This window comes from Corythoichthys intestinalis, chromosome 9, assembly GCF_030265065.1.
Source record: "Corythoichthys intestinalis isolate RoL2023-P3 chromosome 9, ASM3026506v1, whole genome shotgun sequence".
Classification (NCBI taxonomy): Eukaryota; Metazoa; Chordata; class Actinopteri; order Syngnathiformes; family Syngnathidae; genus Corythoichthys; species Corythoichthys intestinalis.
The window spans coordinates 54,630,897-54,642,500 of NC_080403.1; the positions used below are offsets into that span (position 1 = coordinate 54,630,897).

Sequence of the window (11,604 nt, forward strand, 5' to 3'; positions counted from 1 at the left end):
GTCAACATATCAATTTAAAAGAATGAAGAACAAATCTATGTATTCAAAGCATAGCCATATTTCTAACCTCTGTGACCTTTGACCATTCCTATTGTTATCACATTTATTTAATAGAATAAGAACAGATCCTCCGCCGAAGCAGCCAATTTCAAAGCAAAGCCATATTTCTGACCTTTGACCCTTCCAATTATCTTATCAATCGAATAACAAACAGATCTTCCGCCTAAGCAGCCAAATTCAAAGCAGAGCCATATTTTCAACCTCTGTGACCTTTGACCCTTCCTATTCCCATCATATCAAATTAACAGAACAGATCTTCCGCCGAAGCAGACAAATTCAAAGCATAGCCATATTTCTGACCTCTGTGACCTCTGACCCTTCCTATTGTCATCATATCCTTTTAATAGAATAAGAACAGATCTTCCGCCTTAGCAGCCAAATTCAAATAATAGCCATATTTCCAACCTCTTTGACCTTACCTATTGTCATTATATCAATTTAATAGAATAACTAACAGATCTTCTGCCGAAGCAGCCAAATTCAAAGCATAGGCATATTTCTGGCCTGTGATCTTTGACCCTTCCTATTCCAATCATATCAAAATAATAGATCAGATCTTCCGCCTAAGCAGCCAAATTCAAAGCATAGCCATATTTATGACCTCTGTGACCTTTGACCCTTCCTGTTTTCATTATATTAATTCCAAACCAGTCATTGCAAAAAAAACATTCACATTATCGTTAAATAGACTAATCTATTATCAAGTTAATGTGAGATTATCTTTTTGGACCTCTGTGACCTTTGACCTCACTGGTGCAAAATTTAATCACCTCTTCCGTTTCATTTTCGAAACATATCCAGCAAGTTTGATAATTATCCCTTAACCTCCCAAATATCCCCTAAACCTTTACCTATACAAACAAACACGGAAGCAAAATATCTCCACAACGGCATTATATCCATTACTATTTAGTGTTTTTAGAAGGACGCTCGTTTCGTACCTGGCGCACATCCGTCAACGAGCGCCCCCAGCGCTTTCCCGGTCCTCCAGTCTTGGCTGAAGTTGGTGATGGGCATGTCGGGGACCTTGTTCTGGATCCAGCCCAGCAGACGCTGCTTGGGTGTCTTGGACTCGGTCTGACACGAGCAAAAATTAGCAGAGTACCGTGACGCCATGGCAGGTGCTTTTGTGGGACTCACCTCTTCGTCGCCACCCTCCAACATGGGCATGGATATGGAGTAGTGCAAGATGAGGGTCCAGACCAGACCCAGGATCAGCTTCAGGTTCCCGTCCACGATGGCTTTGGAATCTGGACACGATGAGGGTTTACTCATTTAAAGGCAATGATGGCGATAAATGTCCAATCTTTTTGGATTGGGAGGAGCAAATAGCCGCTTATCATAGTTAACTTGTTGGCTGCCATTGACGGCGATAGACAACGTCCAATCTTTGTCACTGATATATATATTTTTAAGTTTCTATTTCGAAAAAAAAAAAAAGGGAAAAAGTGCACTTTTATATCATTTTAAAAATTTGATTTTTTTTTGTGTATTTATTTTTAAGATTTGTATTGTTTATTCTTTAGTTTAGCTTAGTTTTTTAAATATGTATATATATTTTTTTAAAAGCTAAATTTTTTACAAATCTTCAATTTCAACTTCAATTTAAAAATATTGGATAAAAAAATAAAATCTGATTATATAAAATATGAATTTTAAATTCAAATTGAATGCAGTATTACTGGTTTTATTTTATAAAGAAAATAAAAATGAATCAATTTTTTTATATAAGTTTGTATTTATTGCTATTCTAATTTTTTTTTTAAACAAAAGTTTTTTAAAAATTGTAAGTACAGTATTCTCATTATTTTTTGTCAATGCAATTCTTTTTATTTTAATAAAAAATGTTAGAATGATAAAACATGTTTATTTTTTTGTCATGAAAAAAAATGGAAAAATTATAAATTTTAAATGGTTTTAAATTCCTATTTTTTTTTTATTTAACATGAATAAAAACACATTATTTTACATAATATTTATTTTCTTAAGTTAGTATTTTTAAAAAAAAATTAAAAACAAAAAAGCTTTTAAGTAGAAAAGAATCTAGATTTTTTTTAATTGTCCAACAATGCAATTTTGTTTTAGAATGATGAGAATAAAAGTGTTGTTTTTTTTTCATTAAAAAAAAAAAAAAAAAAGGAAACAATAAATCATTTTTGTTTTAAATTCCTATTTTTTACTGAACATTTTTTGCTAAAGAAAATTACATATTTCAATATATAAGTATATATGTAATTATTACTATAATTCTGTAGACCTTGATCTTTGCAAAAATCTGATTTAACATAGGAAAACAATGACTCAGTTACAGCAGTTTTACAATATTCATATTCCAAATTTTCTCTGTACATACTTTTTAGCTCCAATTTATCAAGTAATATAACAGTAAATCACGTGTGCTTTCCACACAAGGTGATTCATCGACTCATTGCAAAAGTAACTGGTGACCAATTAACAATCTAAATCATCATTAGCAAGGTGCGTGCCACAGATAAGCCGCGGGCAATTTTGCGTTCACCTTGCCACTTATCGCCTTCGCACACGCGTTCCTTTTCAGCACGCGCTCCCTTGGCCGGTTGTGTTGCGGCCGTTTCCACGGCAACAAGTCAAACACGCCGGCCAGTGTGGCGTTTAATGGCCTGCGGCCACCTTTGTCGACACGTCCCGCTGCGTCGAGCCAGACGGCGGTGGGCGGGGCTTTCCATCAATCTGAAGTGAACAACTTCCAGACTCGCCACATGTGCGTGTGATGACATCATCGCATGTGCGTGTGTGTTTTAATGACAGGGTACTTGGTGAGTGGCTGCGCGCGTGTTACGTTTGGTAACAAGGTGCTAATTTGCGCTTAAAATAAGGATGCTAAGTCAAGGCGCCGATATGGTAGTACCGATGATACTCAACCCTAAAATTGCTTTCAATGGGTTTACGCAGAAGGTAAAGGTAGCTAAACAGGAAGTGCGGCTACTACTGTGTGTACATATGTATGCTTGTCACACACATTCCACAGGAGTGACATCATCAATGCATCCGCCCAACCCCCCACTAACACACTCAAATGCCTCAAACACAAAGAAACAAACTTAATGATATCACTGCCACTAATGGGGATGGATGTTCAATCTGTTTTACCTGGGAAGGTTGGCAGTGAATGAGTGAATGGAACTATACCGTGTGGATCCTATGACATCGGGTGAAAGCATTTTAAAATGATATCGGATAATATTGACATTGGTTTTTCATTATCGATTTTGGGCCAAATTGCATATTCTAGTCAGTAACATTATTTTAACTGGGCATTGACTCAAGATTTTAAGCCTTGAAAGCAAGACAGTACTTCCTGATTGATCATGCAGAACTGTTTTTCAAACCTCATACAGTGGGGCAAATAAGTATTTAGTCAACCACCAATTGTGCAAGTTCTCCTACTTGAAAAGATTAGAGAGGCCTGTAATTGTTAACATGGGTAAACCTCAATTATGAGAGACAGAATGTGGAAAAAAAAACTGAAAATCACATTGTTCGATTTTTAAAGAATTTATTTCCAAATTAGATTGGAAAATAAGTATTTGGTCACCTACGAAAAAAGCAAGATTTCTGGATGTCGAAGAGGTCTAACTTCTTCTAACGAGGTCTAACGAGGCTCCATTCATTACCTATATTGATGGCACCTGTTTTAACTCATTATCGGTATATAAGACACCTGTCCACAACATCAGTCAGTCACACTCCAAACTCCACTATGGCCAAGACCAAAGAGCTGTCGAACGACACCAGAGACAAAATTGTAGACCCGCACCAGGCTGGGAAGACTGAATCTGCAATAGGTAAAACGCTTGGTGTAAAGAAATCAACTGTGGGAGCAATTAAAAATTGGAAGACATACAAGACCAGTGATAATCTCCCCTCGATCTGGGGCTCCATGCAAGATCTCACCCAGTGGCGTCAAAATGATGACAAGAACGGTGAGCAAAAATCCCAGAACCACACAGGGGGACTTAATGAATGACCTACAGAGAGCTGGGACCACAGTAACAAAGGCTAATATCAGTAACACAATGCGCCACCAGGGACTCAAATCCTGCACTGCCAGACGTGTCCCCCTGCTGAAGCCAGTACACGTCCAGGCCCGTCTGCGGTTCGCTAGAGAGCATTTGGATGATCCAGAAGAGGACTGGGAGAAGGTGTTATACTCAGATCAAACCAAAATAGAACTTTTTGGTAGAAACACAGGTTCTCGTGTTTGGAGGAGAAAGAATACTGAATTGCATCCGAAGAACACCATACCCACTGTGAAGCATGGGGGTGAAAACATCATGCTTTGGGGCTGTATTTCTACAAAGGGACCAGGACGATTGATCTGTGTAAAGGAAAGAATGAATGGGGCCATGTATCGGGAGATTTTGAGTGAAAATCTCCTTCCATCAGCAAGGGCATTGAAGATGAGACGTGGCTGGGTCTTTCAGCACGACAATGATCCCAAACACACAGCCAGGGCAACAAAGGAGTGGCTTCGTAAGAAGCATTTCAAGGTCCTGGAGTGGCCTAGCCAGTCTCCAGATCTCAACCCCATAGGAAGTCTGTGGAGGGAGTTGAAAATCTGTGTTGCCCAACGACAGCCCCAAAACATCACTGCCCCAGAGGAGATCTGCAAGGAGGAATGGGCCAAAATACCAGCAACAGTGTGTGAAAAGCTTGTGAAGAGTTACAGAAAACGTTTGGCCTCCGTTATTGCCAACAAAGGGTACATAACAAAGTATTGAGATGAACTTTTGGTATTGACCAAATACTTATTTTCCACCATGATGTGCAAATAAATTCTTTAAAAATCAAACAATGTGATTTTCTGTTTTTTTTCCACATTCTGTCTCTCATGGTTGAGGTTTACCCATGTTGACAATTACAGGCCTCTCTAATCTTTTCAAGTACGAGAACTTGCACAATTGTTGGTTGACTAAATACTTATTTGCCCCACTGTATCTAAATTTAGTTTTGTTTTGTTTTGTTTTTTTCATCATTTTGGTTTTTTTCCACATTTTTGTTTGTTTTTCCATTTAATTTTCTGTTATTTTTTTTTGCATCAATGCTATTTATGTACTTATGTATTACCCCAATACTGCATGTTACATGTAAATTCAGGCAAGCCCGTCGACGGGGAGGGGGGGTGGGCAACCGAATATATTTGTTCTTTGCTCAGTATTATTTTCTGTGCTCAAAATCCATTATTGCTTGCTCATAATAGTGGCAGCGATATAACACCATATACAGTGGGGAGAACAAGTATTTGATACACTGCCAATTGGCAGTGTATCAAATACTTGTTCTCCCCACTGTTTGCTCTCCATTGAGCGTGAGCTTGCTCAAAAACTAGATTTCACTGATGTCATAAATGACTTTGCTGTCAAAAAATCTCAGCGCATCACTGTTTGAAGGCTTGATAACCCCAAGGATGATACTGTTTTGTTGCTTAGCAGGCAAGCATAGCACTCTCAGTTGTATTGTAGCGTTCATGGGACAATAGATGGAAATTGTTTGTTTATATTGTGTCACATCACATTACGGTCTGTGAAATTTAACTATCCATCTCAAATCATTTGAAAATTTATACTGTAATTGCTTGCAAAGCATTAAAGTACTGCGTATGTTGTCGTGACGAGCTGGTCGCAGGGGTGGTGTGAGGGAGCCTTATAATGGTCTCTTGTCCCTGGGCACCTGCAAGTCTGGTGACAGCCCTGAATTCAGGCATCAAGAACATGCAAACTCCACACAGGAAAGCCGGAGCACGGGATCGAACCCTTGATCTCGGCACTGTGAGCCAAAAGTGCTAACCGCTCCTCAACCGTGCTGCCGTTTTCGGACCATCCCACTCGTAAAACCTTGAAAATGTCGCTTCTTTGTGCTAATGGAAGCTCCTCTATAGCAGTATACTGCTAACTACGTGTTGCATTCAAGTGCACGTGTTCCATACAAACAACGCTAAACTCTAATGAACATGTGACGAAGTGACAAATACTTCACCTCCGTGCTGATGAATAGTCAACACACTGTCATCACATCTTATAAAAGCCATTGAATGCCTCAAATGTATTTTTGGAGTGGCGTTCATGACAGCTCCGACGTTTCGAAACGCACCCTTTCAAATTCAGGAAAGGGGGAAAAAAAAACACTGTTTGATGTGGTTTGTTGCCATTGGACTGACAAAAGACACTTTGGCGCTCTAGTATTGTGAAATAATCTGTGTGTTTATAAAATAGGGAGTTGTCATGCACTCCTGGAGGCGGATGTGTTGCATCATGGCCCAATTATTTGGCTTGGGTGTGCGCACTTCGCACAATAATAGTAATAATGAACATGACATTACTTGTTTAGTAACTAGACATGGGGAAGACGCAGAAATTGCTCAACACGCACACTAAGAAAACATTCAAGGTCATAAAGTTGCGACTAGCGGCGGTCATCATGGCAACTTGACAAACAAAGCTTCTGATTGGTTGTTTACTTTAACTTCCTGGTGCTGTAAAATGCAGAATGAGGGCATTGTGACTGCAAAGTTTATCATAAGGTTGCCGAGTATCGACGGACTTTGCGCAGGTTAGCGTAAAAGCGCTAAAGTTAGCTTTACTTCTTATTCTGCTGCTGTTTTAGCTATGTTTTTGTTAGCCTGCTAACTTTTTTTTGTGGTTGTTCATTATGTTTTATTTATTAGGAGAAAGCAGCAACAAGAAGGGGTTATAGTGTGGTAGAGAGGAAGGAAGCAGACTAGCGCTGCAACGATTAATCGATTAACTCGAGTAATTCGATTAGAAAAAAAAGCTAATTTTGCTGCTTCAAGGATTCGTTTAATTAAAGAGTGGCGTTGTAATGGTTTTTTTTTTTTAAAGTGTTTGCATTGAGTTTTATTGATTTGGGTGAAAACACTGCCCTCTAGTGGCAAAATTGAATATGACGTGACTCATTTAATATGGCTGAATCCAGCTGCTCCCTGTAAAGACCAACATAAGGTTTTTTTTTTTATTTGAGCGAATATTTTGTTTTTATGTATTCATAATTTAGTTTATTAGTATATTTAGCCATTTTTTGTGGGAATATGTGTTTGTACAAAAAAAGTTAGCATTTTGTAGCATTTAAGCTAGCGGACTTTTGCTTCGCAAGTTGGACAATTGTACTTTTCTTGTACTTAGATCCTCATTTAAGCTGAGGTATTTTATTTTGAAATGAAATTGCAATTCTGCATATTTTGAATACTCGTGAATTTTATTTTGTATTCACATTTAATGCTCTTTTGAAAGTGCTATCTTAACAAGCCTTTGTTTTACATTTCCTAAAATTTATCGTACAACACATTAAATGTGCCTAATCGAATTACTCAATTATTCAAACTATTCATTCATTCATTCATTCATTTTCCATGCCGCTTTTACAGTTGATAAGTTGACGACTAAAATAATTGATAGCTGCAGCCCGCAAAAAGACAAAAGAGAAGAAGAACAAGAAATACACCATTACACGCCTATACCACCTACAAACATAGTGGTGCTATCGGTAGCTAAAAATATTACCCATGGACACCATGTGGGGGGTTGCGGGTGGGGGGGCGGATAACCGATGCGTAAGTGGAGGCAAGGTGAGGAAAAAGGAGACGTGATTAGACAAGGTGGAGCATACACATTTCAGTAATATGTGGCATTATGTAAATAACCTGTACGTGTGGATAAATTGACATCCTATTCTATGCTACCTGATCGCTAATCCTGGCACCGACAATCACGCTACCCGAGTCTGTCTAACTGCACCCTGTCATGCATGAAACCCACTCAGACGCATGATAGTCCTGCAGAAAAGGGAAAATGCTGCGCAGGTGCCGCTCAAAGGCCCCGCCACCACCCTTGTCAATCAGGGGGGAAACGAGAGCGGCACACTCCTCCCCTGCAGCTCCGGCAAAGGGGCCGCCATCATCCCTCCGGGACCAGAGCGCTCCCCCGGACCATCCGCAGCCCCATTAACCAGCCCTTAGGGAGGAGACGCACCACCACCCTCCACCACCGGCCGCCCACCCAGACCCCCAGCCACAGCCGCAACCCCCCAACCAGCGCAACACACCGCAGGACCCTCCCGGTCCACTATAGACCCTACCCACGTGACGTCACAACTCCGCTCTCCTGACTGGTGCCGCCCACTTGTCCGTCAACACATCGTGTTGACCTGTTACGGCTACGTACATTCCTCCTATTTACGGCGTGTTTTTCTGCTCGTTAACATTAATAATCAAAATGGTGAAGGCGTGTGTGGCGGTCGGTTGCAATAACAGAGAAGATAGACGGAGAGACTTGAAGTTCTACCGGATTCCGAGAGACACGGAGAGGAGAGAGCGAGATGGGCTGCTGCAATTCGACGAGAAAACTGGGCTCCAAACGATTACCACAGATTATGTAGTAGTCATTTTATATCTGGTAAGATGCATTTAATATATATTTAGAGGGTTTTGGGCTGACAACCACAATTAAGATCATTGCTAGGCTAATCGCCGACAACATACACATATGTATGTAGTGAGAGTGCTATCGCTAAACCATATAAACATTAAAAGCCCTAGCTCCATTGACAAATGACATGAAATACATTAGACTTGACAGTGGATGTTAGCAAGAACAAAAGATTTTGAATTGAAAATTTCCTAACTCACCTTCCGAGCACAAGATTCCTGCCGGATTTTCGTGTACGAGGACCTGTTTCACCCAACCAGCAACGTAGCATTTATAAGCCTCCAAGCTCTTAAAGTTTTTCAAAGTTTCGTGAGAATCGGCTGATTTTGTGTGGACAAGATAGTTGTAAATATCAGGGTCAGGCAGAGACGGCGAAGGCAGCCGGTCAAAAATCATCGATTTAGGCATCAAATATGGAGCTGGCGACTGTATAGAACGAAGCTTTTCCACATAACGCCTTTTATGCAACACATCCAGTGAGTTTACGGCATCAGAAAGCACCGGGTCTTCCATGAAATGCATTTTAAATTCCTCGATCAATTGAAACCAATGCTAATACAGAGACAAAATGACGGACAAGTGGGCGGAACCATACAGCGAGCACGTGGTTTTATGACGTCGGTGGGTAGGGTCTATACACTGGGCTGGAAAGGATCACCACCCAGAGGCGTTGACACCCCGCCGCCCTGCAGGTGCCCAGGCGGCGATCCACGCTAGGTCCCGAGGAGGATGCAATATGTTTAGGGTCATTGTCTTGCTGAAAGACCCAGTGAAGACCTATCTTCAGCTTCCAGGCAGAGGGCAACAGATTTTGATTTCAAATGTCCTGGTATTTCAAAGCATTCATGATGCCATGCACCCTAACAGGGTTCACAGGGCCTTTGGAGGCGAAACAGCCCCACAGCATCACTGACCCACCCCCATACTTCACAGTGGCTATGAGGTGCTTTTCAGCATGCGCATCTTTCGTGGCACGCCAGACCCACTTAAGAGTGTTTGTTGCCAAAAAGCTCAATCTTAGTCTCATCTGACCAAAGCACACGGTCCCAGTTCTAGCCTGGGACCGTGTGTATTTTTGTGTGATTTCAGTGATGCTGTGGGGCTGTTTCGCTTCCAAAGGCCCTGGGAACATCATGAATGCTTTGAAATACCAGGACATTTTAAATCAAAATCTGTTGCCTTCTGCTCGAAAGCTGAAGATGGGTCGTCACTAGGTCTTTCAGCAAGACAATGACTCTAAACATATGGCCAAATCTACACAGAAATGGTTCACCAGACACAAAATCAAGCTCTTCCCATGGCCATCTCAGTCCCCAGACCTTGTTTTGTTGGCAAAAGGGGGTTGTACAAAGTATTAACACCAGGGGTGCTAATAATTGTGACACACATTATTTGATGTCAAATATTTTTTTCTTTATGTGGGATTTTTTCCCCACTGAATGAATGCACTTGTATTGAAGGTTGGATTTTTCTCTTTATTTCTATTAAGGCCCCATATTATTTGAATAAAAAGAAAAATTATTAGAAGCTAAAAAACATCTTTTGCAGGGGGGGGCAATAATTATGGAGGGCACTGTATTATCGCGTACTTACCTTGTTTCGATCCAAAAACTCCATGGAGCATGTATCATGAAGTGTCAAAACACAGATGTGAATGACCACAGCTGGATTTTTGGGAGATTTTAAGGGTGAAACATGGAAATATAACAAGGGTCAAGAGGTAGAAATCGCAGACATGAAGGAGTGGTCGAGATTTTGTTTTTCATATATATTCCGTTTTAAACGTTTTTTTTTTTTTTTTTTTTTTTTTTTCAATTTTTCTTTGTTTGGATCGATTTTTTTTCATCTAACATATCGGAGAAAATGTGACAGTAACAAAAAAAATACAATTAAGTAGGGTTGTTCCGATCATGTTTTTTTGCTCCCGATCCTTTTAGTTTGAGTATCTGCCGATCCCGATATTTCCCGATCCGATTGTTTTTTTTTTTTGCTCCCGATTCAATTCCAATCAGTCCCGATAATTTTTCCCGATCATATACATTTTGGCAATGCATTAAGAAAAAAATGAATAAAACTCGGACGAATATATACATTCAACATACAGTACATAAGTACTGTATTTGTTTATTATGACAATAAATCCTCAAGATGGCATTTACATTATCAACATTCTTTCTGTGAGAGGGATCCACGGATAGAAAGACTTGTGACTTTGTATATTGTGAGTAAATATTGCCAACTAGTGTATTTGTTGAGCTTTCAGTAAATGCTACTATAGCCATGCCCAAATGCATGATGGGAAGTGGAACCATGACTGTGCGTAGGGGCACCAATTGATATACCTTCTCTGCGTTGGGAAATAACATAAGGTGTTAAGAAAAAGATCAACTGCTACCTTGTTTCCCCCCATTGCTTCCCATGATATTTCTAATCGTAGGGAGAGGGATTGTAAGGCTTTAGCCAATTAAAAAAAGGCTCCAAAGCCTGCCAAAATTCACTCTCCTCATTTTACGCTGCCTTTTATCTCTCTATATAGGTAAAACGGCGCCATTACAGATTGAGTGCGACATTGCGTGAGTGGGTCGTGCAGCGCATGCATTAATTGCGTTAAATATTTTAACGTGATACATTTTTTTAAAAATTAATTACCGCCGTTATCGGGATAAATTTGATAACCCTACCTTAAGCCTAAACTAAAGACTCTGGATGAGTGTAACATATGTCTGTCACATTAAATACAATTAGAAAACGATTGAATTAAAAAATATTAGGATGTCAAAATTATCGCGTTAACGCGCGGTAATTATTTTTTTAAATTAATCACGTTAAAATATTTGACGCAATTAACGCACATGTCCCGCTCAGACAGTATTCTGCCTTTTGGTAAGTTTTACAGCAAGGTTTTTTGCGCTGTCTAACAGCGAACTCTTGTGGTCGCTTTGCGACATGGTTTATTGCTTTCTTGCCAGTTCAATATGGCTGCACGACGTCTCGGGCTGACGCCTACGTTGTAATGTTGTGCTTATATGATCCTTGGATTTGTCCGTAAGTATGGTTTTTGTAA

The 11,604-nt window shown here is 40.0% G+C and overlaps 1 protein-coding gene across 1 annotated transcript in view; it reads right to left on the reverse strand.

Moving 5' to 3' along the window:
• flnbl (filamin B, like) overlaps positions 1-11,604 on the reverse strand; it is an 81,365-nt gene that overhangs the window by 61,812 nt on the left and 7,949 nt on the right. The window contains exons 2-3 of the mRNA XM_057845229.1: positions 1,201-1,310; positions 1,002-1,137 (exon numbers count right to left, since the gene is read on the reverse strand). Of these exons, the coding sequence (XP_057701212.1) occupies positions 1,002-1,137; positions 1,201-1,310 (246 nt within the window). The remainder of the gene's footprint in view (positions 1-1,001; positions 1,138-1,200; positions 1,311-11,604) is intronic.